The 19,480-nt window shown below is 44.4% G+C and overlaps 1 protein-coding gene across 1 annotated transcript in view; it reads left to right on the plus strand.

Annotated features, from left to right (window-relative positions):
* The window catches only part of LOC311604096 (tetratricopeptide repeat protein 27), a 130,247-nt gene that overhangs the window by 100,191 nt on the left and 10,576 nt on the right, over nt 1-19,480 (plus strand). The window contains exon 16 of the mRNA XM_084793636.1: nt 1,197-1,362. Coding sequence (XP_084649762.1) covers nt 1,197-1,362 — 166 coding nt within the window. The remainder of the gene's footprint in view (nt 1-1,196; nt 1,363-19,480) is intronic.

Below are 19,480 nucleotides of genomic sequence, written 5' to 3' on the forward strand. Positions count from 1 at the left end.
AGGATGGAGGACAACTCTGGCTGCTGTCTTAGAAACCACAACCATCCACTTCCTTTGAAACGGGGCCTCTCATTGGCCCAGAGCTCACAAAGTAGGCTAACCTGGCTGGCCTGTGAGCCCCCGGGATCCTCTGGGTGCCCCCCTCCCCAGCTGAGATTTCAAGTGGACAATGATCATACTTGTTGTTATTTTTATGTGTGTTTGGGGATCAAACTCAGATTCTTGTGCTTGTAAGATGAGTGCTTTATAGACAGAGTCAGCACCCCACTCCCACCTCTCATTTAAAGTTTGGGCTCAGGAAGGTATGATGGGGGACATACATAAATCTTCCTGGCATTGATTGTTGCCTGTTGAGTTGCTCTCCAAGAAGATGACTAGACACCTACTCCTTTGTAAGTGGGAGAACTGAGAAGTCTCAACCCACCAGTTGTTGAAAATACTTGCTAGTAAATGGGAGACTCTGGTAAGGGGTAGAGAGGTGGGGGTGGAGGTCCATAGAAACAATTTGCTTGATTTTTAGAAAACTATTTCTTTTTTCTTTTTGAAATTACTTTTATTTTTGCAAGAAAATTCTTTAAATTAGGGTCCTTCAGTAATCACTTAGTCTTTATAAATTTAAATGTTTGATTTTTGCATTTCCTTTTGAGTGGTAAGTTTGGCTGGTTATAAAACTTTAGGCTGTTAATTTCAGTCAGCATGTTAGAAGTATTACATATTTTATTGCATTCTGTCATCTTGTTGCTGATGAAATATCCACTGTTTCCTAGTTTTTGTTCTTTTGTAAACATTAAGATAGCTTCATCTTCTGTAATTTTACTTTATATGTCTATATGACTTAGAATATGCAGTGTACTTTTTTGACAAAGAATTTGGATCTTTGCTTGATTTTGAAAAATGTTCAGCCACTATCTTTGATACACAGTATCTTGCCATTTGCTTGCATTGCTTTACTCTGGAATTTCTCTCAGATTTATATCTAAGTCTTATTCTTTCCTGTTTCCTTACTCTTCATTTATTTTTTAATCTAAATTTTGGCAACCTCCGCACTATTCTCTCCAGTTCACCAGTTTTCTCAAGTGATGTATTAATACAGGATGGAAGAGTGTATTCATATTCATATGCACTTAGCCATGATTTGTTCTATTTGAAAAGACTTTTTTTTTTCTTTCTTTTCTTTGAAATTTGGCATTCCGCAGAGTCAAAGCTTTCAGAACGTTACAGGAAGCTCTCAAGTGTAACTACGAACACTGGCAGATCTGGGAAAACTACATCCTCACCAGCATCGATGTCGGGGAGTTTGGGGAAGCCATTAAAGCTTACCACAGGCTCCTGGACCTGCGGGACAGATACAAAGATGTTCAGGTAGGAGAGTCACATTCCGTCATCCCAGTTTGGGCTTGTACCGATCCTCTATTCTGAGATACGAAGTGTTCTCCTTTAATGTTAAACACATGTAATACATGTAAACAGCATTTTTGTTCTTTGGTCAGCCATTTCCAGTTACTTACATGTGCTGGCATTTCGATGATAAGTGATTGGTGGGTCACAAGCAGTATTGCTGTAGCTCAGCTTGCAAATGTGACTGACGGTTTACATGTGTGCTGTCTGTGCAGAGACAGGTAGAAAGTTCTTTGCATTGCTTACCTCTGTGCCTTCTGTGGTTTGTAATAGTGGGAGTAAATTCTATACATAGTCATGCAGCATCTGCTACATGCTTTCTGAGGGTTGATAATAGTTAAAATTTTATTTATAGCACTTAAGGGATAGTCATTTTGGTTAGATGAAGTTATTCTTGAAGAAAGTAGTAGAGATTTGCATTCACTGTGTTTATTGTCAGTGGGATTAAATAAATAAGACCATTTGGATTGAATTATAATAGAGACAGTCTACAAAGAGGAATACTCAAGAGTTTATGAAGTGAGAGAGCTGGAAAGCAACACATTATCCTTTAGCCCTTTTAACAGTCAACATATGATATTGAAAATGATTGCTCTGAAATTATAAAGACAACACAAAACAGAAGTTATGTCAATGTATGATACCTTGCAAATCTCAATGCATAAATACCCCAGTTCTAAATACAGCTTATCGCAGTCCTGTGCTAATGCCCCCCTGTGTTTGGCTCATATACAAGGCTTGAAAGCACAGCTGTGTAACTGTCCAAGTTAACTTTAAGGTCTGGGTTTACTGGGAAAATCTATAACTTCAAGTAAATCTACTCACATGGAGAAGAGGTACTAACTTTTTGTTGGTCCTCTATCTCTTCCTCTTTCCCCACCATCTTCTCATTGTAAATATTGTCCATTGTGGAAAGAATGGATTTCATTTTAGAGTATAGAGTAGAGAGATTGCTTTAAAGGCAAGGGACCTTGCTGGGTTTGTGTATGTGTGAGGACAGTTTTTTCTTTGGGCAGGGTCTCATTGAACCCGGAGCTTACTGACTTGGCTAGAATCCCTTGGGCTCCTCCTGGCTCTGCCTCTGGAGCACGGGACTTACAGGGTGTGTTGTGTCTGGCCTTTTACATGGGTGCTGTGGACTGGACGCGTGTCCTCATGCTTGCAGAGTAAGCACTTACTTGTTGAGCTGTCTTCCCAGTCCCTAGGAGAAGTAAGATAAAGTTCACAGGGTAGAGGGGCAGTAGAGGGTCAAGGCGGCACCCTCTGGGCTAGGCTGGGTAGACTATGTGCCAGGACTCACGGAAGTGAGGCGCTCCCCTCCGTGCTGCTAGACTACCATGGACAGTCTCCAGGGGCCTACTGCTTGTCAGTCACATTGGCTGCTTAGCCAAGCCAGCTCCTCTTGAGCGGCCCTAAATCACTCTAAGTCGATCTGATGTGATTTTTCTGCTGACATTTGCCTCTAATTTGTCACTCACCCACTTTCTTTCTGGTGTGAGTGGGATTGCCCTCCTCAGTCTGTCCCTCGGTCCTCAGTAATCTGCATATCCACCAAGGATCAGCACCATTGGCTCTCTGGGTTGGCTCTGAGGATCCAGAAAAAACTGTGACCATCCTTTCATGCTGGACACCAAAGGGTTAGTTCTATTAAGGGAATTGCATGGCCTTCTGTAAGTTGGACTTGTGTGGTCAGTGGTGTGTAAGAACAGGAGGCAGGGAAGTTTTCTGTTTTCTCTGCCATTCATTCTTCCTGCCTTATAAGGAACACAAGGGGCAGGACAGGTGGGAAATGGTAAAGCAATAACTCACATTTACTGAAAGCTTGCTGTGTGTCCGATTCTATTCTGGTTCTTTGCATGTATTAGCTCATTTAGTATTTCTCACCACAGCTGTGTGGGATAGAGTTGTGCTGTCGCAGGCTATATGTGACTCTGGAATGTATGTGTATGTGTTTCTCCACTCCTGTTATTTCCTTAGCTTAAAGGAACTGATGGTTTAGATAAAATAGCCCTCTACAGATTGTTCTGAAAGGCATTCTTAGTATCATAAAGAGTTATGAAGGCGCCATGATAATGCTGATTTTCAGTGACTCTGGTTGTTCAATGATGCTAAAGCTGAGAGACAAGCATTTCCGAAAAAGTCAAGAAGATCAGGAATGATGATTGCGAGAGAAACAGGTTCTATCCGGATGGTTCCTGTCTCTTGCAAGTGTAGTAGATGAATGGGATTGTCTGTGTTTGAATTCTAACCCTTTCCTAGCCCATCACCAGCCCAGGAGCTGCCCTCTACCTCAGGGAGGGGCAATTTGCCACTAATGTATGGTCCTGCCATATTTGTCTGTGAGTGCATGGGCTAGAGGAAACGGGAGTCACAGAGCTAGGTTCCAAAAAAGCACTCTGAGAGTAATTGTTTGTTTCTAAAGATAAAACTTCCAGTGTTTATTTGGCATGTTCTATACCAAATCAAAGTCACTAGAATTACAAAAACATTTACTTAAGCTGGGCATAGTGGTGCACACCTGTAATCCCAGCACTCAGGGAGGCAGAGGCAGGTGGATTGATGTGAGTTCAAGGCCAATCTGGTCTACAAAGCAAGTCTACGATATCCAAGGCTACACAGAGAAACCTTGTCTCAAAAAACCAAAATGAGAGAGAGGGGGAGAGAGAGAGACAGAGACAGAGACAGAGACAGACAGACAGAGAGACAGAGACAGAAAGAGACAAAGACAGAGAGAGACAGAGACATATTTCAAGAACCTTTTACAAGTAACAGTAAATGGAACTGAAAAGCGTATTTAAGGGGATATTTAAGCGTGTTTCTGAAAAGAACACAAATCCTGGTCATAACTATCCCAGCACAAGTGACATGCTCTAACTCTCACCCTGTGGTGCTGAGGGCTGAACCCAGGGCCTTGGACAGGCAAGTGCGCTGCCATTGAGCCACTTCTCCAGCCTTAACTTTAATCTTAATGCCTTTTTGAAAATGTTTTATAACTTCTGTAGTCATGTAATTATTTTTTCTTTTCTTTTTTTATTTTTTGTGGTGGAGAGAGCATGGGCAGGGTCTCTCTAAATAGACCTGGCTATCCTAGAAATCACTATATAGACCAGGCTGGCCTAGAACTAGAGATCCACCCACCTCTGCTTCCTGAGTGCTAGAATTAAAGACATTTGCCACTACACTCAGCTTTGTATAAAATTTTCAACAGCAGCTGAATTGTGTTGGTTTCCATTTACGTTTTTCTCTTTTTAAAAAAGACTTGTTTATGTATGTGAGTACATTGTCTTCATGTACACCATAAGAGGCCATTGGATCATATTACAGATGGTTGTGAGCTACCACGAGGGTGCTGGGAATTGAAACTTAGGACCTCCGGAAGAGTAGCAAGTGCTCATAACTGCTGAGCCATCTTTCCAGCCCCCATGTATAGTGTTCTGATCCTATGTGTGTTCTTAGCACATTGTCTTATGAGAACTTGTATAAAAATTTAGTGACACTTTATCTAAGCATGAATATTTATTTTATGTGTATGGGTGTTTTGCCTACATGCATGTCTGTGTACCACATGCATGCAGTACCCATGTAGACTAGACACTGGATCCCCTGGGACTGAAGTTACAGATAGTTGTGAGCTGCCATGTGGGTGCTGGGAATTGAATCTGGGTCCTCTGGAAGAAAAACAGTGCTTTTAACCACTGAGCCAGCTCTTCAGCTCTTAAGCACAAATATTTTAATAACTTTGAAATTTATTTAATCAGAAGTTGAATGGTTTTTGGAGCAACAAACAGTAGCCTTTGGATTCATGAGACTGTCCTCTTGCAGTCCCACTAAGTGCTCTGGAGACCGAGTGGGTGCTGTGTGAAGTGTCCACAAAGCACACTGAGAAGCATCCCGTGTTCTTTAGGTGGCAGATGTGAGAGCTGTTAGCTTGTACAGACCCTTGGACTTAGTAGGGAAATACTCCTGAGAATGTCATTTCTTGGGAAGCAGTGACTTGCTCAGGTCAGACTTCCCTCATTAGCACCATAGAGAACTCTCATTCAGTTGTAGAAATAATGTGGGAAGATCATGTGTCCCCTTGCATCTCGGGGAGCCCTGTAACTGCCACAGGCAGAGTCACTTTCTAGTGGCTGTCATCATTGGCAGAGTCCTGGTAACTAGTGGTAAGCTCTGGCACATCCAGCTGCATGGCGTCCTGTCTGTCACCATGCATCTCAGCAGCTAGTCTGTGTGTACCAAGGCAATTGGGAGATGGCCCGGAATGTTTTTTATTTTGGGTAAACCTTAATTTGACTCGATATATTTGGTAGCAGTTGTCTTTCAGGAAAATCTCTGATATTCTTTTGTTTGACACTATCGACCCCATTCTATTTTAATTTGCTTTGAAATTCTTTTTATCTATTCCTTCTATGTACTTGTGATGCTTTTTTATAGATATGGATTATAGTCATTTAGTTTTTCCCATATAAAATGTATAAATTGAATTTACTTTAATGTAGACAATGATGTAACTAGATAGATTATCCTGTTTGGTTTTTTTTTCTCCTAGTAGTTGTAAAAGGAATAAGTGGATGGGTTTGGTACCTATATAAATTGTTGTTGTTTTCTTCAGCCTTAATTTTGACTGAAGTATAGATTGTTAAACTCAAGAACATCATTCTGTAATGACGCTACTTACCATGCGTTTCTAACATCTGCACTGTGGTGACCTATGCACTCTTGCTTACTGGTCATTAACCCTGACTTTTGTCATCATCATGAGTGTTTGTTCAGTTTCCCGGTTTCTACTCAGTGAAGAGCTGGTGCACAAATCCTTGGGCGGATGCATCTTTCCTTGGGCAAATTCTAAGTGATCTGCATTTCTTCCTGGTTTCCTGGTTTTGGTCTTATTCTTGATAAATTGGCAATCATTTGGAAAAAGAATTTAGGCCTCACACACTAACCTCTGATTTGTTTAGAGGAGTAAGACATGTTGAGCGCTCAGTATGCTCTCGCCATACTAAAATGAACACAGATTGTCTTTACAGAGCACACAGTATTGGCAGGGGACACTTCAAGGTGCAGGCTATTACAGGGAGGCCCAGAAAGTGGATATAGTGAATTGAAAGACAGAATGGCTTGGAAGTGCACCTCAGTGCATGCGGGAAGGCTTAGGGAAGGAAGTACGTTTCCTCATCAGACGACTGTGCATAGACATTGTTTCTTAACTGAGATATGTTACTTGTAATAAAACATGACTTCCATTTTGTCACTGCAGAGAGTCGTCTTATGTCCCTTTCTAGTCAGTTGAGTCACCACCCTTTCCCCAACTAAGTAACTACTTCAGATTTCTGTCACCACAGTTGACTGTTGCTTCTCCTCCAGTATCGCATAACTGTCATATATAGTTGTACACCCGTGGTAGTCTCTGCCTGGATTTCTGTTTGATATTTTCTTTGGAATCATGAAAAGGTGCTATTGATGGGCAGCAGGGCAGGATGCCAACCAAATTAAAGTCTTAGAATAAATGATGATTGAGTATTACCTGAGAGAAGGAAGAGGAAACCGATCCACTTTGTATAAATTACAGCTTTGGAAAGAGATGCTATCTCCATTTTACTGCCGAGGAACCTGAGGCTTAACAAGGTAAGCTAAGAAAATTGATGTGTTTTAGCTGACAGGCAGGAAAGCAGGAAAGCCAGGGCTTCAGGGCTTCAGACCTGGCCTGTTTAACTTAGAGCCGTGTGTGTGTGTGTGTGTGTGTGTGTGTGTGTGTGTGTGTGTGTATTACACGCACTTGTGTGCTGGGTGCATGCACAGGTGTGTCTGTGGAGGCCAGAGGTCCATGTTAGTTGTCTTCTTCAGTGGTTTATCGCCTTATTTTTGAGACAGGGTCTCTCACTGAACTGGGACCAGTGTACTTGGCAAGAATAGGTAGCTAGCGAGCCCCAGGGGTCCTCCTGTCTCTGCCCCCCATAGTGCTACATTACAGGTGCACACCAGAACTCTTGGTACATGGGTGCTGCGGATTCGAACTGAAGGCCTCAAGCTTTTCAGCAAGCACTTTATTGACTGAGCCATCTCCCTAGCGCTGCTCGGCCCCAACTCTAGAGCTTTTTCTTTTATTTTTGTTGTTACTGAGAAGGAACACAGAGGAAAAGCTAAGCTTCCATCTTCTCCTCCTAACTGGGGTTTGGGGAAGCCAAGAGTTAAGGTTATGGGTCCAGGATACAGCGTCTTACTTGGAAACCTCCAAGTGGAGCAGGGTTAGCCAAACAGGGGAGGTGGGAAATCGCTTCACTTCTGGCCTGAAGCCCTCCTGGAAGTTTTTGTAACAGGACCCGAGGTAGCCCTATTCCTTCCTGCTACAAAGACCTCCAGGATTGAGAGGGTAAACTCTGTGCAGCGAGCCAAGATTGTGATGAGATTTGGCTGAGGACTTCAAGGCTAGTGGTAGGGAGAGGATGGAAATGGTCTCTCTGTTGCCAAGATTCCTCAGCATTTATGTTAGAACTGCCTCTCTAATATGTGTGAGACCTTCAGCGCTCTTCGGGGATCAGCGTGGTCCCTCATCTTCACGTGGTGCATGCCTCAAGTGTGGACTGGCATACAGGTGAGAAATAGATGTAGAGTGTAAAACCAAACCAAACAGCAGCACGAAGCCCACCAAACCCAAATCTGTCAACCATGATTCCTCTTTCTGGCAAAACTGAGAGGCTGAGAATGGTGGTGTGTGCCTGTATTCCAAGTGCTGAGGAGGCGGAGGCAGAACGATCACAGTTGAGGCCAACCCAGGCTATTTAATAAGACCTATTTATTTATTTATTTTTTTAAAGTGTAGAAACTCAAAGAGGTGAGGGACAAATTACGACATTCTCAGGTTTAAAAAAAAAAATCCAAAGGATTTGTTAACCCAAGCTTACCCTGAAAGAGATTCTCACAGGATTGTTGAGTTTTTGGATGAATGAAAGAATACCAGATGAAGAAATACATGTCACACTAGACACAAGTGCATAAGCATTCTGTAACAAGCTTGTAACACTACTATTTGTTTTCTACGTGCTTAAAAAACTCATATTATTTAACTTTAACTTGTAACTCTCCAATTTGTTGTCTGGATAGCTCGAAATTAATGCATTTAAAGAATTTAGTTTATGTATGAGGCACACAGTAATTTATTGACATAAACAATAGAAAGGTATCTGTGGAGTTACAGAAACAGAAGGTTTTCACATTGTTGAATTTTACAGATACATGTAGTACTCTGCCAAACTAAGACTATGGCTTCCATGTTTTCCTCAAGTGTACATAGACATTTTCTAGAAGAGGCCATATGTTAACTTTAAATTAGTCTCAACAAATTTGAAAGGAATATTTTATAAAGTATCTTCTCTGAAACACTACAGGATGAAATTAGAAATAAAAGTGAAAAAAAAAGTAAATCCAAAAAATTTACAGAATTGTGGAAAGTAAGTCAGTAGATACGGTGGTTTGAGTCAGGGTGGCCCCATAGGCTCCTAGGTTTGAATGCTTGATCTCCAGGGAGTAGCACTACTTGAAAGGATTAAAAGGTGTGGTCTTGTTGGAGGAAGTGTGTCACCAGGGGTGGCCTTTGAGGTTTCAGAAGCCCAAGCCAGTCCGTGTCTCTCTCTCCCTGTTGTCTGTGGATCTGGATGTAGAACCCTAGCTCCTTCTCCAGCACCGTGTCTGCCTGCGTGCCGCCATGCTTTCCGCCATGATGACAATGGACTAAACCTCTGAGTCTGTGAGCAGTTAATTGCCCCAGTGAATTGCTTTTGTTTATAAAAGTTTTGTTGTGGTCACAGTGTCTCTTCACAGCAATAGAGCACTTACTGAGACAGTAGATTAAAGGAAAAATCAAACTATTTAGAGACAAAATGAAAATACAGCATTAGGTCTTATGAGACACAGTAGAAGGTCTGATAAGTTGGACATTTATGGCTAGCTGGATATAGTCATTTAAAACGTAGGAAAGATTTCAAGTCAACAGGTGATTTTTGTTTGTTTGTTTGTTTGTTTGTTTGTTTGCTCTTTGGAGACAGAGTCTCTCTATCTAGCCCTGACTGTCCTAGAACTTACTATGTAAACTAGTCAATCCAGACTGAGTTCATAGAAATCCACCTACCTCTTCTTCCTGAGGTAGCTTAATTGGCTATCTTCTACTTTGAGAAACTACTAGACAAAGAAAAACAAACAAGCAAACAAACTCAAAGCTAGCAGAACTAGGGAAACAATAAATATTAGAAGAGATAAGTGAAAAGAATAGAAACAGTATTTTTTTTTTTTAATGATAGCAACATTGGCAAAGCTTTAGATGATGGACTAAAGAACTAAGGAAGAAAAATCATTGAAATTAGGAAGTGAGGCTGAGTGGTGGTGGTGCACACCTTTAATCCCAACACTCAGGAGGCAGAGGCGGGCGGATTGCTGTGAGTTCAAGGCCAGCCTGATCTACAAAGCAAGTCCAGGACAGCCAAGGCTACACAGAGAAACCTTGTCTAAAAAACAAACAAACAAACAAACAAACCAAAAAAAGAAACAAAATAAAAGAAAAAAACAAAACAAAAAAGAAATTAGGAAGAGAAATGGCAACATTGTTGCCAATTTTAGAAGTAAAAGGGGCCATAAGAGAATATGACAGTGAGCCACTGTTCGCCAACAGGTAAACTGACCTAAGTGGGTTGAAGGAGTTGCAAAGAAGAAACAAGTCTGACTAGATGTAAGTAGTACGCACATGGAGTCAGCAGTTATATCGCCCAGTGCTGCAAAACCCAGAACCTCGTGCCCTAAAGAGCCCTCCCCGACCTGAGTTTTTAATGAGACCACTATAATCTTGATATCACACAAGGAAAGAAAACTGCAGCCCCAAATTCTCTCTGAACTGTTATGTAAAATATACTCAACAAAGTACAGTTAAGCTAATTTCGAATCATAATTATAGGGGTGTAGACCACTACCAATGAGACTTATTCCTGAAATTTGAGCATCACTTAGCACAGGCAAATCGATGTAATATATTAACAGAATGAAGAGTCAAAAATATGCACATTCATCTCAGGTGCTACAGAAAAGGCTTTTTAATGAAATTCAGGGTCCTCTCTTTGTAAAAGCATCCAACACACCAGGACCAGAAGGAAACCACATCAATTTAACAAAGTCACATGAGAGAAACTCACGGTGATCGGGGTTCTCAGTGGTGAAAGACTGGACGCTGCTTCCTAAGATCAGCAATGCCTACCTCTGCTTTCACAGCAGTTGGGATTGCTGCAGGAGTAATTAGACAAGAAAAACAAATAAATGAATGTGTAGAGAGACAAGAAGCCAAAGTGTGTATTTGCCAGTTACAAGATCGTATATACAGAATCTCATAAAGATTACACAAAAGATGTTGGAACTACATTAATTCATCAAAGTAACAATACAAAGTCAATTATGTCTTAAATACTAACAATATCTTGTTATCCTGTTCAGTGTTTTTGTCGCTTTGATAGAAGTTAGAGTCATTGGGAAGAGGAAACAGTCTTTCTTTCTATGTAGTCTTGGCTGCCCTGGAGCTTGCTATGTAGATCAGGGTGGCTTCTGAATGAAATATAACAAAGCAATTTTTTTCTTTTGTGCTCTCCTATCTTTTTCAAACCCATGATTACCAAATTTTTTATATCTTTTCTTATAAATCTATTTTTAATATTTAGGAAAGCATACAAATTAATGTGTTTCATCATACGTGTCATCTATTCTCATACCCCCTTTCCTCACAATGTCATCTCCCCCCCTTTCCCCACATTGTCATCTCCCCCCCTTTCGTCACAATGTCATCTCCCCCTTTCCTCACAATGTCATCTCCCCCTTTCCTCACAATGTCATCTCCCCCCTTTCCTTACAATGTCATCTCCCCCCTTTCCTTACAATGTCATCTCCCCCCCTTTCCCCACATTGTCATCTCCCCCCCTTTCGTCACAATGTCATCTCCCCCTTTCCTCACAATGTCATCCCCCCTTTCCTCACAATGTCATCTCCCCCCTTTCCTCACAATGTCATCCCCCCTTTCCTTACAATGTCATCTCCCCCCTTTCCTCACAATGTCATCTCCCCCCTTTCCTTACAATGTCATCTCCCCCTTTCCTCACAATGTCATCTCCCCCTTTCCTTACAATGTCATCTCCCCCTTTCCTCACAATGTCATCTCCCCCCTTTCCTCACAATGTCATCTCCCCCCTTTCCTTACAATGTCATCTCCCCCCTTTCCTTACAATGTCATCTCCCCCTTTCCTCACAATGTCATCCCCCCTTTCCTCACAATGTCATCTCCCCCCTTTCCTCACAATGTCATCTCCCCCCTTTCCTCACAATGTCATCCCCCCTTTCCTTACAATGTCATCTCCCCCCTTTCCTCACAATGTCATCTCCCCCCTTTCCTCACAATGTCATCTCCCCCTTTCCTCACAATGTCATCTCCCCCCTTTCCTTACAATGTCATCTCCCCCTTTCCTCACAATGTCATCTCCCCCCTTTCCTTACAATGTCATCTCCCCCCTTTCCTTACAATGTCATCTCCCCCCTTTCCTTACAATGTCATCTCCCCCTTTCCTCACAATGTCATCTCCCCCTTTCCTCACAATGTCATCCCCCCTTTCCTCACAATGTCATCTCCCCCTTTCCTCACAATGTCATCTCTCCCCTTTCCTCACAATGTCATCCCCCCTTTCCTCACAATGTCATCTCCCCCTTTCCTCACAATGTCATCCCCCCTTTCCTCACAATGTCATCTCTCCCCTTTCCTCACAATGTCATCCCCCCTTTCCTCACAATGTCATCTCCCCCTTTCCTCACAATGTCATCTCCCCCCTTTCCTCACAATGTCATCTCCCCTCTTTCCTCACAATGTCATCTCCCCCCTTTCCTCACAATGTCATCTCCCCCCTTTCCTCACAATGTCATCCCCCCTTTCCTCACAATGTCATCTCCCCCTTTCCTCACAATGTCATCTCCCCCTTTTCCTCACAATGTCATCTCCCCCCCTTTCCCCACATTGTCATCTCCCCCCTTTCCTCACAATGTCATCTCCCCCTTTCCTCACAATGTCATCTCCCCCCTTTCCTCACAATGTCATCTCCCCCTTTCCTCACAGTGTCATCTCCCCCTCTCCTTACAATGTCATCTCCCCCTTTCCTCACAATGTCATCTCCCCCTCTCCTTACAATGTCATCTCCCCCTTTCCTCACAATGTCATCCCCCCTTTCCTCACAATGTCATCTCCCCCCTTTCCTCACAATGTCATCTCCCCCCTTTCCTCACAATGTCATCTCCCCCTTTCCTCACAATGTCATCTCCCCCTTTCCTCACAATGTCATCTCCCCCTCTCCTTACAATGTCATCTCCTCCTTTCCTCACAATGTCATCTCCCCCTCTCCTTACAATGTCATCTCCCCCTTTCCTCACAATGTCATCTCCCCCCTTTCCTCACAATGTCATCTCCCCCCTTTCCTCACAATGTCATCTCCCCCCTTTCCTCACAATGTCATCTCCTCCTTTCCTCACAATGTCATCTCCCCCTCTCCTTACAATGTCATCCCCCCTTTCCTCACAATGTCATCTCCCCTTTCCTCACAATGTCATCTCCCCCCTTTCCTCACAATGTCATCTCCCCCCTTTCCTCACAATGTCATCTCCCCCTCTCCTTACAATGTCATCCCCCCTTTCCTCACAATGTCATCTCCCCTTTCCTCACAATGTCATCTCCCCCCTTTCCTCACAATGTCATCTCCCCCTTTCCTCACAATGTCATCTCCCCCTTTCCTCACAATGTCATCTCCCCCTCTCCTTACAATGTCATCTCCTCCTTTCCTCACAATGTCATCTCCCCCTCTCCTTACAATGTCATGTCCCCCTTTCCTCACAATGTCATCTCCCCCCTTTCCTCACAATGTCATCTCCCCCCTTTCCTCACAATGTCATCTCCCCCCTTTCCTCACAATGTCATCTCCTCCTTTCCTCACAATGTCATCTCCCCCTCTCCTTACAATGTCATCCCCCCTTTCCTCACAATGTCATCCCCCCTTTCCTCACAATGTCATCTCCCCCCTTTCCTCACAATGTCATCTCCCCCCTTTCCTCACAATGTCATCCCCCCTTTCCTCACAATGTCATCTCCCCCTTTCCTCACAATGTCATCTCCCCCCTTTCCTCACAATGTCATCTCCCCCTTTCCTCACAATGTCATCTCCCCCTTTCCTCACAATGTCATCTCCCCCTCTCCTTACAATGTCATCCCCCCTTTCCTCACAATGTCATCTCCCCCCTTTCCTCACAATGTCATCTCCCCCCTTTCCTCACAATGTCATCTCCCCCTTTCCTCACAATGTCATCTCCCCCTTTCCTCACAATGTCATCTCCCCCTCTCCTTACAATGTCATCTCCTCCTTTCCTCACAATGTCATCTCCCCCTCTCCTTACAATGTCATCTCCCCCTTTCCTCACAATGTCATCTCCCCCCTTTCCTCACAATGTCATCTCCCCCCTTTCCTCACAATGTCATCTCCCCCCTTTCCTCACAATGTCATCCCCCCTTTCCTCACAATGTCATCTCCCCCCTTTCCTCACAATGTCATCTCCCCCCTTTCCTCACAATGTCATCTCCCCCCTCTCCTTACAATGTCATCCCCCCTTTCCTCACAATGTCATCTCCCCCCTTTCCTCACAATGTCATCTCCCCCCTTTCCTCACAATGTCATCTCCCCCTTTCCTCACAATGTCATCTCCCCCCTTTCCTCACAATGTCATCTCCCCCTTTCCTCACAATGTCATCTCCCCCTTTCCTCACAATGTCATCTCCCCCCTTTCCTCACAATGTCATCTCCCCCTTTCCTCACAATGTCATCTCCCCCTTTCCTCACAATGTCATCTCCCCCTTTCCTCACAATGTCATCTCCTCCTTTCCTCACAATGTCATCTCCTCCTTTCCTCACAATGTCATCTCCCCCTTTCCTCACAGTGTCATCTCCCCCTTTCCTCACAATGTCATCTCCCCCCTTTCCTCACAATGTCATCTCCCCCCCCTTTCCTCACAATGTCATCTCCCCCCTTTCCTCACAATGTCATCTCCCCCTTTCCCCACATTGTCATCTCCCCCCCTTTCCTCACAATGTCATCTCCCCCTTTCCTCACAATGTCATCTCCCCCCTTTCCCCACATTGTCATCTCCCCCCCTTTCCTCACATTGTCATCTCCCCCCCTTTCCTCACAATGTCATCTCCCCCCTTTCCTCACAATGTCATCTCCCCCTTTCCTCACAATGTCATCTCCCCCCCCTTCCTCACAATGTCATCTCCCCCCTTTCCTCACAATGTCATCTCCCCCTTTCCTCACAATGTCATCTCCCCCTTTCCTCACAATGTCATCTCCCCCCTTTCCTCACAATGTCATCTCCCCCTTTCCTCACAATGTCATCTCCCCCCCCTTTCCTCACAATGTCATCTCCCCCCCCTTCCTCACAATGTCATCTCCCCCCTTTCCTCACAATGTCATCTCCCCCTTTCCTCACAATGTCATCTCCCCCTTTCCTCACAATGTCATCTCCCCCTTTCCTCACAATGTCATCTCCCCCTTTCCTCACAATGTCATCTCCCCCCCCTTTCCTCACAATGTCATCTCCCCCCTTTCCTCACAATGTCATCTCCCCCTTTCCTCACAATGTCATCTCCCCCTTTCCTCACAATGTCATCTCCCCCTTTCCTCACAATGTCATCTCCCCCTTTCCTCACAATGTCATCTCCCCCTTTCCTCACAATGTCATCTCCCCCCTCTCCTCACAGTGTCATCTCCCCCTTTCCTCACAATGTCATCTCCCCCTTTCCTCACAATGTCATCTCCCCCTTTCCTCACAGTGTCATCTCCCCCTTTCCTCACAATGTCATCTCCCCCTTTCCTCACAATGTCATCTCCCCCTTTCCTCACAGTGTCATCTCCCCCTTTCCTCACAATGTCATCTCCCCCTTTCCTCACAATGTCATCTCCCCCCTTTCCTCACAATGTCATCTCCCCCTTTCCTCACAATGTCATCTCCCCCTTTCCCCACATTGTCATCTCCCCCCCTTTCCTCACATTGTCATCTCCCCCCCCTTTCCTCACTATGTCATCTTCTCCCTTTCCTCACTATGTCATCTCCCCTCTTTCCTCACAATGTCATCTCCCCCCTCTCCTTACAATGTCATCTCCCCCCCTTTCCTCACAATGTCATCTAACCCCTTTCTTCACTATGTCATCCTCCCCCCCCCCACCCTGCCCCGCCCCATCCCACCCCTGTGGCTGGTTCTCCAGCTTTTTCTCCTTCTGCTAACTTGTCACATGAGTTCATTACCATTGCTTAGAAAAATGTCTTTCTATTTTTTATCGTAGTAAAAACACATTTCCTATCTCAAGGGTTTTTAGGTATAGAGTGGTATGAAATACAGCAGCAGTGTTGTCAATCACCAGCACCACCCCCCTTGGGAACCCTTCCGTCTCTGGTGAAAGTGAAGTCTAGTCCCTGAGACAGCTCTGGTCTCCTCTCCACCCAGCTGTCCTGCTCAGCGCTGCTGACCTTGACTACTCTCAGTGCATGTGTGTCTTCTTTGTGACTGCCTTATTTCACCTCACAGTATCCTCAGGACTCACTAAAATTATGTAGTATATGTCACCATTTCCTTTTAATTTCCAGTTTTTAGGCTGGAATATTCCATCAGCTGCGCATAACACTACCTGCTTTCCTGTTCATCTAGCATGTCTTGTCTCTCTGTGGCTGACATCTTGGTGGCACAGTGGTCGTTCTTGTTTCTCCTGGGAGTGCTCTTAAGGGGGTATTTGAGCTACTTAAAGAGCCTCCAGGTGGGCTGGAAAGTGGGCGACATGTGGATCTTCTTTTTATGGTGTGGGTGTCTCTCAGCACTGTCTTGGTTTCAAGGCCTTTGGCCGTGGGAGGGCAGGAACTCTAATCACTTTCTGTGCCATCTTGGCGAAAAACTAGAATGTGATTTTGTTTGAGGTAGATAATTTTATTTTTTTCTGTCTCATATTCATCACAATAAGCTACATCATTTTTTAAAGCGTCCAGGCTTCAAATTTTTATTTAGATTGTTTAATGATGCACCAAATGAACTCCAAATGGACTAACTATATGCCAAATACTTTGTCTCCTAGAAAATTAGGAGTAGAAGAGAATGCTTTCTTGAACTCTGAGGTAATAAAGGAGAACTGCAAGGAATTTTTATGATCACATTAAAAAAAGTGACAAATGTTTATAACAAATAAGAAAGGCAAAAAGCTAATAATATCTTTATGATATAAAGAGTCAACATCTGCTATAGGAATGAGGGACACTGAATGTAGAATTCACAAACAGATGCAAGTAAATATGAGAATTTACTACATGATAATGTCACATTTAAAACTCTGTGGGATAAGAATAGAATATTCTAGATGTACAAAGCAGTTAGCCCAAAACTGAAGTTCTACATCAAGCCATAAACCAGACAGACAAAATATTTAAATTAGAATTCTTAACAGAATGATCTTGTATGTAAGTATGGGCTTGGGAATTAACTGGGCAGCTTGAGTTTGCTTCCCACCTGTCTGTAAGTCATTGGCTGTGTGATCTTGGCAGGGTAATTAATCTCCTCCTGCCTCAGTTTCCTAAGATAGGCATGAAAAGCATCTGCCTCACAGGAGTGCTGTGAGGATCACATAAGTTAATCCATGTCATGGGTGTGGCCTGGTGCGTGCAAGTGCATTTAAAAATAGTTGTCATTGTCCTCATCATCATTCAAACAGACAGAACTGGAAAAGCATCTCAGGAAAATATGATAGATATTTTATGAGCTCGGGGTGGAGGAAATACATAGTCATGAACGCACAAGAGATCAGGAGATCTGATACTTAAACCTCACATGGGGAAGAACTTCTGAGTACTGAGGGAGGAGTTATGGGCTCACCAGCCACAGGAGGGGCAGGCTGGAGGATGACACTGTCGCTCCCTGCACTGAAGCCAGGCCTGGCCAGGTGGGTGCCTGGGAGGAGCTGTCTTGGTGTCTTATGTGGAAGTTTATTCTCCTTGCTCAGCTTTGCCATCCAGAAATCCAAAATCAAAGTGTTATTTTGTCACGTTCCTAAAGATTCTCGGGGAAGTCTCTCTAGTTCCCAGTGGTCCTGGACCTTCCTTCTCTTTGTGTCTGGGCTCTTTTACAAGTAAGAAATCAATGGAATGACCTCCAGTGCTAGCCACAGGACTTAGGGACCCCCTTAGTCCAATATGGCCTCGTCTTAACTAATTATGGCTACAAAGGCCCTATTTCCCAAGAACAGTCATGTTCTGAGGCCCAGGTGGGCGAGAATCTGGGGAAGCATGCTTTGCCACAATTTAATCCCTTTCATGGGGAGATCAGCCATACTGTGGGCCTGGCAGTGAGAGTGTGGTGTGTATTGAGGAAGTCTCTAGAGCAGCCCCACCAGCACCTTCCCGGGAGCTGGCACAAGCAGCAGAGACACATGAGAAGCCAGAGAACCCTCAACTAATCATGCCTGGGCATTCCTGGAGCTGACACTGTCAGAGGTTTGCATGCCTAGGAGCACCAGAGAGATTCTAAGAATAGGAGGAGCATGTCAGTCAGTGGAAGATCATGTGCTTGTAGTATGTGTGTGTGGGGGGCAGGGGTCTCTACCCTGGGTGGGGTGGGGAACAGGAGTTGATAGAAAGGTAATAAAGTTTCAAAGAGAGACAGGTGGGGCCAGCAAGATGGCTTAATGGGTAAAGATGCCTGCCAGCAAGGTTGACAACCTGAGTTCACTCCCTGGAGCCCACAGTGTGCGTGCACACACACACACCCAGCACACATGCACACCTATTTTAAAATAAGAGGCATGCAGTTAGTCATATGTAATATTGAAAAACAACATTCAAACCCCAGGCCGTGAAGAACAAATTGGAATTTCTAAAGAAGGCCTTATTGTTAGACTTCAGGAGACTGTGAAATTAAATACCAAGATAAAAATTGTGCATATGGGCACATAGGTACTCAGGGGGAGGGTTTAAACTCTTATTAGATTCACAGAGCATTCACAAACTGACGAACTCTTTAGTATAGACTATTTGACTTAATCTCAGAGAAGACAAGTAGACCTCTCTTCAGTCACCAGGGAGTAAATTTATCCCTTTAATATATCACAGTGCAAACATTCAAACAGGAAAATATCGCTGGGCACATTTACCTCTTGCCCTAGGGTTTGAAAGTTAGCATTGTTTTCAAAGTGTCTGTAAGTAGCTTAGCCATAGAAACAAACCTAAGCCCTTACTTTCCTCTCCTCTTCTCCAGCACCTCTGCCCTGTGGCCAGCTCCTGCTCAGAGGTGTTGTCCTAAGGCCTGGGCAACTCTTGCCATTCAGTGCTAGCTTCATCATCAGGCCCCCTCCCTACCCCCTTCTCCCGGGGCAGCTGGTGGGTGTGTGACCACCTAGGAGCCTCATTCATCCCTTCAGTTTCTCTCCTGAGCCTGACCCTCAGCTCTCTTCCTCATGGGTTCAGGTCATTTGGTACTTTGTGCTCCTTTTCAGGTGTCCTGGTTTGTTTCCCCTTGGCTCATTCCTCCCTCAAAACATGAGAGTTTGACTGATAAAGTGTACCGGTGGGAGAGGAAGACACCCAAGACTGATCCGGAGCCCGTGCTGAAGAGGGTCTTAGGGGTGCTCACCTCCTGACTGCTTGGCCTTCTACCATTAGTTAGCTGGTTCCCAGCTCCCAGCACTGCCAGGCATGTACTTTCCCACCTCCATCATCTGAGCTGGTCAGTTTACCCTAACTCAAGGGAGATCCTTGAGGGAAGAGGAACCAGGCTGCCTGCCCCCTTGCCCCACAGCTAGGACCCTGCCCTGGCATGCTCACACGACCCCTGGCTTGTGCTAAGCTCGCACCGCTCATGCGTGGGCTCAAGTGTGGGCCATGCTTATGGCACATGACATATAGGTAGAAGGTGAAAGCAAAAAGGTCACAGATCCCTGGCTTTCCTGCCCCTTCTGAACCTTAACACCTCACCCCTCCTCCCTGGCTGCTCCTGTT

The sequence above is a fragment of the Acomys minous genome (assembly GCF_964271855.1).
Source record: "Acomys minous genome assembly, chromosome: 8".
NCBI classification, from domain to species: Eukaryota; Metazoa; Chordata; class Mammalia; order Rodentia; family Muridae; genus Acomys; species Acomys minous.